The sequence below is a fragment of the Mya arenaria genome, chromosome 2 (genome assembly GCF_026914265.1).
Source record: "Mya arenaria isolate MELC-2E11 chromosome 2, ASM2691426v1".
Classification (NCBI taxonomy): domain Eukaryota; kingdom Metazoa; phylum Mollusca; class Bivalvia; order Myida; family Myidae; genus Mya; species Mya arenaria.
Genome location: NC_069123.1, coordinates 26595160 through 26609657, shown reverse-complemented (window position 1 = coordinate 26609657; position 14498 = coordinate 26595160). Strand labels below are relative to the sequence as shown.

General features: G+C 35.6%; 1 protein-coding gene across 5 annotated transcripts in view; it reads left to right on the top strand.

Moving 5' to 3' along the window:
• Positions 1–14498, top strand: part of LOC128218250 (neuronal acetylcholine receptor subunit alpha-10-like) — a 44136-nt gene that overhangs the window by 17657 nt on the left and 11981 nt on the right. For all 5 annotated transcript variants that reach the window (XM_052925876.1, XM_052925869.1, XM_052925902.1 and 2 more), the window contains 3 exons: positions 11178–11347; positions 12549–12593; positions 14342–14451. In XM_052925876.1, coding sequence (XP_052781836.1) covers positions 11178–11347; positions 12549–12593; positions 14342–14451 — 325 coding nt within the window. The remainder of the gene's footprint in view (positions 1–11177; positions 11348–12548; positions 12594–14341; positions 14452–14498) is intronic.

Below are 14498 nucleotides of genomic sequence, written 5' to 3'. Positions count from 1 at the left end.
GTTTAGATAAGATTGCAAATGAATTGTGCACGACTGCAGATGAAAAAGAGCATTTCACGTCGATGTTTTCAGACTTTTGCACATTGCTCAAATGTTGGAGACAGCCGAAACATAACAAATTCGAAAATATGTATTTAAACTACACACGCAAGGCGCTAAAAACCTGTACTTTACCTTGGCTTATCAGATTACCGCATGTTAACAATTAACTTACAACATGTAAAAAGTTGATCTACCACAAGTTAACAGTTGATCTACCACACGTTCACAGTTGACCTACCACATGTTAACAGTTGACCTACCACATGTCAACAGTTGACCTACCACATGTTAACAGTTGACCTACCACATGTTAACAGTTGACCACATGTTAACAGTTGACCTACCACATGTTAACAGTTGACCTACCACATGTTAACAGTTGACATACCACAAGTTAACAGTTGATCTACCACATGTTTACAGTTGACCTACCACATGTTTACAGTTGACCTACCACATGTTAACAGTTGACCTACCACATGTAAACAGTTGACATACCACAAGTAAACAGTGGCTCTGTAGTAACCAACGCATGGACGTATTCAGTAGACTAAATACTCTCATTAAAGTTAACGTGAATACGCTTTGAAAAAAAAAACGTTGTAATTTTATGCATAATTAATAGCCTTTATTCATGACTGCATGTGATATTTAGAGGTTTTTCAGTACGCTATGCAATGCTAGTATAGTTTGTTGGACCATACATTTCATTAATCAAATTTCACAGCGTACATTCACCACAAGTTCAAATTCACAATTCTGAAAGTCGTAATGATAATGGTTGTGTTCTACAAAGTGTGTGGGAAAGTGGGCTTAAACCTTTTGATTTTTTATGACCTCCTTTTCCACAAATATTTGAAGAGCGTTTTTTTGTGAATTGTGGTGTGACAAGGTTATCATTAAATTATTGACAATCCTAAATGCACGCAAATAAAAAGTAAAGGAAGTGCTTCGTTCGCATTTTTAAATCTCAAACTTAAAATTAGCGTTTTATACTCATGAGTCGTAAGGTAAAATTATAAATCTTTCGTATGTTTATTCTTTAAAGATGCTTTTACTCCCTAATAAGATTTACCTCAATTGTATATATTGTTTTAATATTCGAAAAAGGATGAATAAATGTCGAAAACAATGGTTCATATGAAGGATACCGAGTTTAATTTGAAAGAAATGAGCATAAAACATGGTTTTTCTACCTTATGAGAGTATAGTAGACCGCAGTAAATCTTTTAGCATTCACCAATCATTTAATATTTTTGCGCTTTCTGCTATTAAATACACGGTTACAATCTTGTTATCAGTAATTAATATTTTCCATGAATGCATTATTTATAGTAGTTAAAGGTTTATCAGTTGAAATTGATGTTTGTTATACATGTGTACGTATTGATTTTGAATAAGAGTGTCACTTTAATTAATCAACTCGATATTGACGAAAGCTGATATCTTATAAGATCAATCTCGATTCCGTTTCTTGGGCAGAAACCAGTACTAGTGCCCATTTTAAGAGGCCATGAGAAAGTACCCCTGGTGGGGATCGAACCCACAACCTCTTGGGTGCGAGGCACCAATACAACAAGACCACTCTCACCCCAGTTCACTTTCTTTATTGTTCATGTATAGCAAATTAAACCTTTTTTCAAAAGGAGTCGAAGCGACCGTATGAATAAATGTGTTTTATGTACAATACATTCAACTGTGAAGTCCCTGTCGCATGTAGCCGAGTTGCGACTGCGACTGCACGGCGTTGTTAAATTTCCCATGAAAATCCCATGCGCCGTGACATCGCAGGAAAAAAAGATACTTTTCATGAAGATGGCGATGTCACGGCGTTCTCGCGGCGGCTTTAAGAATATGTTAATTAATTCAGTCACGTAAACTACTAAACCAAATACAACGCACTAATTACTTTGATCTGATTGAATTATGTGAAGGTATTCAACATCAAGTAAATGAAACAATGCAAATTGTATTAAACACAGCTAAATACACAAAACCCCAACCTTACTGTACTGGCACTGAGTTCGATGTTGAATTTCGATCTTTGAACTATTGTTACGCAATTGTTTTGCATGTGTGCACAGCTTCTATCCCTAAACGTCCGTTATCGCAGTATCTATCATTGCGCTCATTGTACGAATAACCACAAACCATGAAATAAGGAACAAAATATTACATTATGTGTATGGCTGTTAAAACATGGGGCTAAATGTTGGATGCTTAAAGCTGCACTCTCACAGATAGACCATTTTTACAACTTTTTTTTATTTTTTTGTCTTGGAAACAGGAAATTTTTGCGTAAATATCTACAAACCAATGATAAAAGATTGCTGACAAAAGATCAGATCACAGATTTTCATATTTCCGTTCGAAAATTAATGTTTTATGGCTTAAGCCGTTACTAACGGTTTAAGAAAAATGCATAAAATATCAATTTTGGAACTTAAATTTAAAAATCTGCGATCTAAATTTTTTGTCAGCAGTCTTATATAACTGATTTCTATAGATTTTCGCTAAAATTGGCTCGTTCCAAGACAAAAAATAAAAAAAAGTTGTCCAACCGTTCAATCTATTAGAGTGCAGCTTTAAAAGGACCAAAAAACAGATGAAAAGTTGATATCGTTGTGTGCAGCGCATTGAACCTTACTGATATATCAGATGACTTACGACCCATTTTTCTTTCGCAGTTTTTGGGGTATTATTTCCAGTTCGAAATACCGGGTCAGTGTTTACTTACAAGCTCACGTGTATCGTCAGTGTGTGTATACCACGTGATAAATTACGTCATATACGCTACATCGGAAGGCAACATTTTACTTAAAAAGAATCCTTAAAACAAATGCTTTTCTTTTTCTTCACCATTTTAAATGAAACAAAGGGCAGTATATGCCGCTTAAAGAGCCCCGCCTCCATTTTATTACCGGAGTTTGATTAGGTGACCAGTTTCTTCAAACACTTCAACAAATCTGTTTCCAAAATAATGTTTTGACAGTGCTCCGTATGGCAGCGGTTTTGCGAAAAGATTGTCGAAGTGTTTTAAGGTAGCACACCCCTCCATGAAAACCTCCACTTGAAACTCTTCAATTTTAATGCTTAAGTATATGTTGTTAAGCACAGGACTACAAATCTTTTGAGGGTTTCAAGGTAATGGTTCGAATCCAGCCAGAAGCACAAATATTATTTTTTTCTTCTTTGTTTTCATTAGCTAACATTTTTAACAAAAGTTAATCTTGTATTTTCATTAAAAAGTAATTAAATACATTTTTACATATAAATATAAGTTTCTGTGAAGATTTTATAGCTTGCAGGCACGGCTGAAATAGGTGGTTGGGAGTTACAAACTTTATTTTTTTTAATGAGACGATAAAACATTTTGATTTTTTGGCATAATGTTCCCAAAATACTAAAGATAATTATTTATAAAGAACAGGTCATGAGTATTTCTAGAACTTGTTATTTTTGCTTTTAAACATCGATGTTCCAATTTTACGCGGTCAAAACAGTATGTTAAAATTGAAATACCATACGGCTATTTCAGTACAGTATGATTATAATTGTTGGTGATGTGATCAATTATGTATTATTTCTGAAAGCAAATATATTTCTTGTTACTCTGATACCAAATTATTAGCAAAATGTTGAAAAATAAATTAAATAAAGGATTGTTCTTGTTTCTCGTTTTTATCGACAAGTCTGAAATGGGGGTAGGGTAATTCAAATTTAAATAAAATTGTTACGGTAAATTTCTTTTGAATTTTGTTATTGAATCCTGGAAATGACACACACTAAGGAATTATCAAGCTGATCATAGTTTGAAATGGTGCCCTACCTTAAGAAACTAAATTCTCTATCAAACTCTGGTAAAAGAAATAAGGCAATATTCTGTAAGCGGCGTAGACTGTGTTATACTTTATTTTAAACGCTGAAGAAATAGTAAAGGTATCGTTGTTTAAAGTCTGTATTAAAAGCAAAATATTGCCTTCACACGTAGCATTTCTGACGCATTTTATCATGTGGTATATAATACACACACTGAGCGTAAATTGTCTAGATAACTGCAACTGCAGTGTACATGACTGCAGACGGAAGGATCATTTCACACCGATGCTTACAGGATATTAATAAATATTTCCGAGGTGTTGAAGACAGCGGAAACATAACAAATTCCCAAATATTTAGTTAAAATACACACTCATGGCGTGTAAAACCAACAAATACACCTCATATTTCGTTCGTGACCTAGGGTTATCAGATTTCCAAGCTTCCAATGAATTGATGTATTTAAAAGTCCCTGCTTTTCAGTAATCAAAACAACTGAAATTGAAATGGTCGACCTTTTAATTAAGATTACATCTGCAAGACATTACTCTTTTAGCTTCAATTTACAGGTCTGGATTCTTAATGCTTCAGGTATTTTCGGCCGTATGCCGACTGAATTCACATCCTGACTTCCCGTGAAATGAACAGAGATGCACTGAATATAATTTAAATTTTCATTGGCCATTGTAAAATGAAACTAGAAACCCCATTGGCTGATTGTTTAAAGATTGTTAAATGAAATCGTATTGGCCATTGTAAATAAGGTCAAATAAAATAAAGGAGTATCGAATAAGTATCGAATACGATCTATTTAGCGCTGTGGTTGTTTAGAAGTTAAAGATAATATTTTTCGCGAACGATTTTCCCAGAAAGTAAGACATATAGTATTCTAAGGTTCAACACAACGAGAAGGTTGTTATAATGTATATGATGCAATTTCGGAAATGACCTGGATGACCAATAATCATAGGTCAAGGTCAATCTACGCCGTATTGGACATAGTTTAGTCAAAACGTCTTCACGTGAAACGAGTTCGGTATCCGAAAAAGTGTGCGAGTAATAAAACTTATTTCGTTTTGTCAAATATTGCATTTCCCTTTTATTGCCTGAGAAATCAAAGCCTAAATCTCTAAATCAACAAGGAACAGCTACTAGTGTGGTCAATTATTCAAACAACCCTCCAACACTAGTCAACCGCTTGTTTACCACGGCCAAGTATCTTTTTTAAATATTTTTTAACGCTTGTTGCCTCTGCTATACGCGGGTACTGTTTTGAATAAAAGTAGGTTGTATTTATTTATATTTTGCACCTCCCAAACTTGAGTTTGCATGTACTTGAAGTCTTGATTTTCAGAGGATATTCAGAGAGTTTTAGTGCGCATTGCAAGTAGAGTATAGTTCGTAAGACCTGAAATTTCACGAATAAAATTTCGCAGCTCACTTTCCTCACATGAGAAGAAATAAAAATGTACATGAAAGTGATGACGTTATGTTTTCTAGTGAGTGTATCAGTTTTGCAGTGCCTGGCATGTTTTTAGACGCTTTTTCCTCACACAAATTGTATAGAATTGTACACTTATACGGTTATAAAGGCGACCGCAAGCCGGTTGAACTAATAATGTATGTAGGAAAACTACAAGAAACACACTGTGTTGATTGATAATGGGCATTCACTCAAAATGCCATAAAATAAAATAAAAGTGAACAAGAATAGGTTGACAAGCGTAACGTTCTGTTTCCCGTAATATAATATTTTACAATATAATTAAAACACTGAACATTTATTAAATATTTATCGCAGCGCCTGATTTGAGTTCGATTTTGAATTTCGATCTTCGATCTTCGGGTTAATTTCACCGGCGCCTGTTTTGCATGTGTGCGCAGCTTTTATCACTAAACTTCCGTTATTATTATCTGTCATTATAAAACACTCATTGTACCAACAATCCAAAAACCATGAAACAAGGAAACAAATTACAATAGATTTATGACTGCCATGACATGAGCTTTAATCTTGAATGTTCAAAACGTGTAACCTGATAACCTGGTATTCAGTAGGAAGTATTACACTGCAAACTGCATTTTTAATGTACTTCAGTAACTACTGTAGCGTAAAAATGTCTTGATAAGGGGTGATTTCTCGAAACGTCTTAAGTTTAACAGGCTTAAAGGCCTAGTTAAAGGAATGTTTGGCAAGATAATCCCCTGCTGTGCATCTCCTGCTAATTGCACTGGTGTCACAGTAGGGGCTAATTTCCTGTGTATTCGTTTATTGGCTCAGGGCCCTTTAGGGTCCATTTCTAAAATAAAACTTCTAAAACTGCACAGCAGGGTACTCAGATTGGAGATCTGATAATAGGCATCAAGGCAAGTAGATTAAGATCAATAGACAGAGGTTATGTACTATACACAGTTGGAGGGGGGAGGGGCACTTATAGAAGGCTTAAACTAGGCCTTTAAGTAGCTTATTTTGATAAGCTAAATTTCTTACTTAAACTTGTTTTTAATAAATAAAAGTTAGTGTATTGTGATTATCGGGCAGATAACCCCTTAAAAGTCTAAATATTACAGAAATTATAAAAGAAAAGAAACAGTGAGCTTAGCTTTATCATGTTATAAGGGACTTAAGTTGTTTCGAGAAATCCGCCCAAGGGTTGATATTCAATACTGGTCTTAATTGGATTTTAGAACGATGTAGCTAATCGGATTGCTCAGTATACATATCCGGACCAATACAGTGAATGTAGTCAATGAAGTATGTTCATAATATTGACTTAAGTCGCATATCGAAACCGTCCCTGATTGCAAATGCATTTGACTTATCTGCAGATGTGAAAAATCATTTCACACACCAATGTTTACAGACATGCGTATTTTCCAGATGTTATTGGCAGCGGAAACATAACAAATAACCAAATATTAGAGCCCACTGCCAGATAAAATAAGACAGAACAGAACAATTAGTTTATTCGGCTTATACAAAATTACATCGTCGCAATACATATAGTTATACAAACATGTCACGTATCTAAACCTAAAAACATAATATTATATAGAACAGGTTTAAATGAAAAGTGTATGTAAATTGAATACAAAGTAACATTTATGTTAACATTGGTAGTTATGGAAAGTTTTACTACTACTTTATTATGGTGTATAATTAATAAATGAGTTGCGTAGAACAAACGCTTCTTTAATGCCTTTACAAAGAGTTATAACTTCCTTGTATCACATGATGTTAATAATTGATTGAATTTGAATACAGGTGGATTAAAGTTGAGAATGAGTTGAGTCTGAGATTGGAATTTGACTTAGAAGTATTTTTTGTGATATTGGAGCTAGGGGTGGTATTCATGATTGGTCTTAATTGAATCTAAGAACGATGTAGCTAATCGGATTACTCGTTATTAATTACTGACCAATAGACTGAATGAAGTCAATGATGAACGACAATTAGATTGACTCATTGGCATATTGAATACAAGTCCAGAAGTCTAATGCTTCTTTTTGTGTTCGTTTGATCGGCCAGACGAACGACTTGTTTTCATAGCACCTGCAAATAAATAATAACGTACGTAATTGATGAAATTATTGTGTTTTTTACCTGTTTTTTTTACTGTTCTCTAGTTGCGTTAAATGGTTAATTTTTTTAGACCTTGGGATTGCAGAATTTTTCATAATAGTCTACGTTAATTTCCCATATTAATTCATGCCGTTTTATTTGCAGTACATAATGGTTGAATCGCACAAAAATAGCTTGTGACATAATATTTACAATTTGTAAATCGAAATGATAACGATAATAATCTTGAACAAGGTTTGTGGGAATTGTGCCCACAGCACATGGATTATAACTTTTCTCTTGCATTTGCAAAATTTGCGATCATCTTTGAACAATTTTGTGAAGATTGTGTTTTGTAAATTGTGGACTGACATGGTAATCATTATGATACAATCAAAACGCGACCGCAAATAAAATGAAAATAAAGTGCTTCGTTTGTTTTTTGTGTGTGTGGTTTTCTTTCAAAGTCTATTTGCGTTAAATATTTGTGCGTCGCGAGTAAATGCATTATAAATTGATTTTTGTCTAGATCTTCTTAAATGACATCGATTGAGTCGCTTTCTTAGTTCTAGATCTAGAGGCTATCGTTCATGTATATTGTACTCCCTATTCATAATATGGTTCCTCGTATCCCCCATGGCTTTGTGCCAAAGTTCCCTACACCACTATCCAATTTTTAGCTCCTCGCATTGCACTATGACTTTGTGCCAAAGGTCCCTACACCACTTTAAAATTTATGGCTCCTTACATAGCCCCGTGGCTTTGTGCCAAAGGTACCTACACCACTATCCAATTCATGGCTCCTCGCATTTCCCCCATTGGCTTTGTGTCAAAGGTCCCTACACCACTATCTAAGTTATGGCTCCTTGCATAGCCCCAAGGCTTTGTGCCAAAGGTCCCTACACCACTTTCAAATTTATGGCTCTTTGCATAGCCCCATGGCTTTGTGTCAAAGGTCCCTACACCACTTTCAAATTTATGGCTCTTTGCATAGCCCCATGGCTTTGTGTCAAAGGTCCCTGCACCACTATCTAATTTATGGCTCCTTGCATAGCCCCATGGCTTTGTGTCAAAGGTCCCTACACCACTATCTAATTTATGGCTCCTCGCGTTTCCCCATTGGCTTTGTGCCAAAGGTTCCTACACCACTATCTAATTTATGGCTCCTCGTATCGCCCTATGTCTCTGTGCCAAAGGTCTCTACAACACTATCCAATTTATGCTCCTCGTATCGCCCCATGGGTCTGTGCCAAAGGTCCCTACACCACTATTCAATTTATGGCTCCTCGCACTGCCCCATGGCTTTGTGCTAAAGTTCCCTACACCACTATCAAATTTATGGCTCCTCGCATTTCCCCCACTGGCTTTGTGCAAAAGGTTCCTACACCACTCTCCAATTTATGGCTCCAAGCATTTTCCCATTGGCTTTGTGCCAAAGGTCCCTACACCACTAATCAATTTACGGCTCCTCGCATTTCCCCATGCCTTTGTGCCAAAGGTCCCTACACCAATATCTAATTTATGGCTCCTTGCATTGCCCCATGGCTTTGTTCCAAAGGTCCCTACACCACTATTAATTTATGGCTTCTTGCATTTCCTCATTGGCTTTGTGCCAAAGGTCCCTACACCACTAATCAATATATGGCTCCTCCCATTTCCTCATTGGCTTTGTGCCAAAGGTCCCTACACCACTAATCAATATATGGCTCCTCTCATTTCCTCATTGGCTTTGTGCCAAAGGTCCCTACACCACTAATCAATATATGGCTACTCGAATTTTCCCAGTGGCTTTGTTCCAAAGGTCCCTACACCACTATTCAATATTACTTTGTGTCTTAGGATTTTTAGTTGCGGGCACGTAAAGAGTGTGTACGGCGGTTAGGGAGATGTAAATCGAGCGCAGTCTTGAGGATACATCTGCCAAGCACGGGATGTTTTTTTATTATGCAACGTGTGCTTAAAATCAAAGATCAGGAAAATGATACGACAAATCATGATCAACTTATCTGCAAATGCATTTGTGTTAAAAATTCACAAACAAAGGCATTTGTTATTAGTATGAAATAATGCGGAAAATCCCATTGCTAACTTGGGAAAACAAATGTAGTTAAAACACATTCTGTAAAAACAATAAGATGAGAGGAGCCTGCAAGCGTTTGCATAATTATATATTATTTTACAGTGGTATTTAGTATAACTACCAACTGATGAAATAAATGATAGATTGACTGTGATATTCTGGTTACAAAACCTGTAACTTCTTATGTGTTCTGGAAAATATGTTAAACGAAGGAAACCATAATATATTATTGTTTAATAGGTAGAACATAGGTAGAACATAGGTAGAACATAAGTTGTGGTCAAAGGTTTTTAGTGTGTTATAACAAAAATAAAAATGGTTTGATGCGACCCAGTCGATTAAGTATTTATGTTCTGTAAGTTCATATAGTAATCTTTAACATTTTAGTGGTCTACATTTTATCTTGTGAACCACCAACTAAATGCACCAGCCACTGTTTATTTCTATCGCTTCACTTGATAAAAATCAATAACAGCTGACTGCTGATTTACTGAAATACATGAATTGGAAACCTTGAGAGATTCTTCATGCTCTTTAGACAAAATAAAATGTTGACCACTTAGGGCGGACCGAACGAACTTTAATCTATTCTAATTATACTATTTCTATTGACGCATTTTTTTTCACACAGCATTTTCAAACAATTATAAGATCATTTTAATATTATTACACCAAAACGTTAACCTAACATTAGTGATCAAAATATATTTGATCCAAAGGAGAAAAGGTATTATGCAATTCTGTCGTACATCTATATTTGAAAATTCACACACAGTGTCAGGTGAATCGGTAGATTTATGCATGGGCTGGGCCAGTTGATAACATAGAGTCGCGAACATTTTTTGTTGCAAATACATATTCAAGGGACTCGCTCATGTTCATGTTTTTGGACCAGAAATTAGTTCACCCGGTTATGCATCTGAAAACACATATTTTTTATTATCATTAGTAACGGTATTCAAAATGGCAATATCTGAGCAAATATCAACATTTGTTGAAGGGTTCCAGCTGTCAGTATCTTAGTTTTGGCACTCCAAATGATTTGCCGCACTTTTTTTCCCTTTTTTTTTTTACTTTTGCAACAAGAGCAACCATAGTTAAATCTAATTCATGGATTCAAAAAATGTTCGACCACAAAGACTTGCAAGTATAATTCAGAGTCCAGCAGCAGCCCCTGGCTTATTTTAAATAGTTGCCTGTGGCCTCAACTTGGTTAAATCAGTCTTGACCATGAAAATAGAAATGTACAACTTTTTATGGGCTGCCTATCACGTCAGGTGACATCGTAAAGTATAAATCATGATTTATTGACGATAGTTCAACATATAATCGAGGCTTAACATCCTCTTATGTAATAAAATTGACTTGATAAGCAGCTCATAAAAGTAATATTTTAAGGGTCAAGACTGATTTTACCCAGCTTAGGCCACTGGCAACTATTTGAAGTAAGGCAGGGGCAGCTGTTCGGAACTGAATTATACTTACAAGTTTCTGTATATTCGACCAAACTCCTGTCGTAAAAGTAGACATGTACATGTTTCCCTACGCGCTTTCATTACCCCTACAAGCAATCACCAAATAGCTCATCGCATTACCTCCTGACTTTATGTTTAAGGTTTCAAGAAACTGAGCTCTGCCTCCTAACTTTTTATGAAAATGTGCTTCTTTTTGCAGGTATGATTTTGCTGTGCACGTCGACACTTGGCACCAAGGTTCTCACGGACAATCTATATAATGAACTATTCACCAACGCCAACTACAAGCCACAATTACTGCCTGTGTGTGAGGTGGGAATCTCTGTCAACATTTCCTTGGATATTGCTCTTAGACAAATTGTCAGCTTGGTAAGCATTTCTAACCAGTTAGTGTGGTTATAAGACATGGCCGTATGGCATCTACGCGAGGTCTTACCCGATATGTCCTTGGTTCGAGCTTCGACTGAGGTGCTTCTAAAGACTCAGTCGAAACCCATTGGCTCGAACTCGCAGGGAAAGTCGCAATCGTAACTACTCGGCCATCTCCGGCAAGCTTCGAGATCAATGTTGTTGGATGATGGCCAAGGTGTTCCGATTTGGATAGTTAATTTGGATAGTCAACTTCGAGTTAATGTAACTCGAGCGTATCAAATTGTTTCGTGTAGTACTAAATAACTTCAGTAAGACAGCCTGTTTATAACGAAACTCATATTAAATAGTCATGTTCTGTTCGTCACCGATATCACCACAGTTACAAAACATGTAATAATATGTAGGTAGTATGGCACCAAACGAAAGTTGTAAATGACAATGAATTGAGATTACTATTGGAGCGTTTTGTTGTACATATAGATACAAAGAGTATGCCATATATGTATTGTATCTTATATACAGTAAACACTCGCTATGTCGAAGTCATTCGGATCTCGGGAGATAATTCGAGATAGCGAACATTCGATATAAACATAATATCAAATTTGTGTAACTCAGCTGAACATTCTAAAATAAGGTTCGACATAACCAGAACATCAAGATAACAGAGTTCGACATAGCGAGTTCCAACTGTATACATTCAGGCCATATTGAGAGGAGGCGCTTCAAGTCATGGGCCATAATTAGTGTTGCTTATTTTTCCTTGAAGAAACGAGGGTCGTCCCATAATTCTGCGACAAGTACTTCACCAAAAAGGTTCTTTCTTTAATTGTGATCTATAATAAACAATTCATTGCATTTGAGTTTTCAATTGCAGGGTAACTTACAGCATTAGATGCCGATTTGGTGCTGATTTGGTGTAGTCAACAGTGTAACGGAAGTTGTAATAACTTTAATGTGTATTGATTTGCTTGAAATGAATATGCTTAAGAACCAAACTTTTGTGGAGAGTTTTTGCTATCAGCTTTATTCAAGCAGTCGGGGTGTTTCTGCTCTCTATTCGTCTTGCTATTTATTTTATTATTCGTTGATAAAGCAAATATACTGTCAAGAAAAAAGAGTCCGGCTGTTTTGCATACGGAACAAACATGCCGAATAAAAGATTACAATTGAATGCAACGTTTTCTTTATTTTACAGGAAGAAAAAGATCAAGTTCTAACAACAAATATTTGGGTCCGAATGGTAATATTTTTTTATTATTGTAACATTAACGATACAATTAGTAACTGTTGTACACTAAGTACCTGGCGTTTATTAAACAACTGCATACCTTAATTCTGTTACACATACATGTATTGGCACTTACAGACACAATACATTAAAGCTGCACTATCACAGAGTGCCCGTATGGACAACTTTATTTATTTTTTGTCTTGGTATGAGTCATTTTTTGCGTAAATGTCTGGAAACCAGTGAAATAAGAAGGCTGACTAAGAATTAGATCGCAAATTCTTATATTAATGGTCGAAAATTGATGTTTTATGGCTAAAGCTTTACTTACGCTTTAAGATAAATGTAATGTTTAGCCGTTTTTCAAACAATTGAGATCTGTTCTTTTGTGAGTTATCTTATATGTCTGAATTGAAAGGCATTGATGCCAAAATCAGCTGATTCTGAGACAGAAAAAAAATGTCAAAACTTTCAATCTGTGAGAGTGCAGCTTTATGTTAGTTTACCTACTATCTCATCAACTAACACGAAGCCCCAACTGGCAGATATTCCTATCGGAAAAGAAGCTTGTTTATCAAAGAAAAGTATTTCAATTTTCAAAAGCATTACTTACGCTTTTGCCAAAATATGCATTTTCTATCATAAATCATGATCGAATCGCTTTAAAGAGGGGCCCAATTTAGGTTTACACTTGACAGATCCATTTTTTATATTTCAAATCAATTTTATAAACGAGTTGCTCTTAAGAGGGGCCCAATTTAGGTTTACACTTGACAGATCTATTTTTTATATTTCAAATCAATTTTATAAACGAGTTGCTTTAAAGGGGCCCAATATAGGTTTACTCTTGATTGATGCACTTTTTTATTTTCAAATCAATTGTATGGTTATAAACGAGTTGCTTTAAAGAGGGACCCAAATATATTTTATCACTTTTTAGATGTTTTTTTTTTTAATTTGAATGCGTTATTATATTTAACTTACTTGAGTTTAATTATCAAACAAAACCAAGCATATGATGTGAAAAAAATATATTATAAATGGGGTTTTCAATAAGGTGTCTTCAATTTTCTCCGTTTAAAAGCGAACTATCGCTAATAATTGTTTTATCGGTACACAAAGCATATGCCTTGTTTTAGTTAAACATAACTATGAATTAAAATTTAAAACATTTTTTTGCATCTATAAAGTGTCTCACAGGGGTCACAGTGGTCTAGTGGTATAGGTGTCCGCCTCTCACCCAAGAGGTCGTTGGTACGATCCCCACTACGGGTACTTTCTCATGGCCTCTCAAAAAGGACACAGTACTGGTTTCTGCCCAGAAAACGGACTCGAGAGTGATCTTAAAAGCTATCAGCTCTCGTCACATTCGAGCTTAAATAAATTAGTATAAACCTTAATGTAACCTATATTGTGCTGATCTAAAGACTTCGTACAATGCCCTTGCACCTTCTGTAATTAAAGCAAAGCCATCTAGCATGGCTATTATACTTTGCGTTAAACGCTTTTGGTGCAGTAAATAAAGTAACAAACGTGTTTAATGATTTTATTCTTATATTTTATTTAACAAATCGAGCGCGAAGCGCAAGCATCCTCGGCACCCAGCGTATTCATAACCTATATGATATCGGTTATGAATACGCTGGGGTGCCGAGGATGAACGCAAGCTGCTGTAACCTACTCTTTCTTTACTGAATTACAACCGTCTTCCGATAAGCCCGTGAACTGTTATATCATCATGATAGTATCCATGGTTTCAGGGATGGCATGATTGTCGACTACGTTGGAACTCCTCCCAGCATTACCATATCACAGAACTGAGAGTTCCTTATGGAGAAGTGTGGATACCCGATATAGCTCTTTATGACAGGTAGGAGTTTAGTTTAAGGTAATTTCAGTGCGTGTATACCAGGTGAT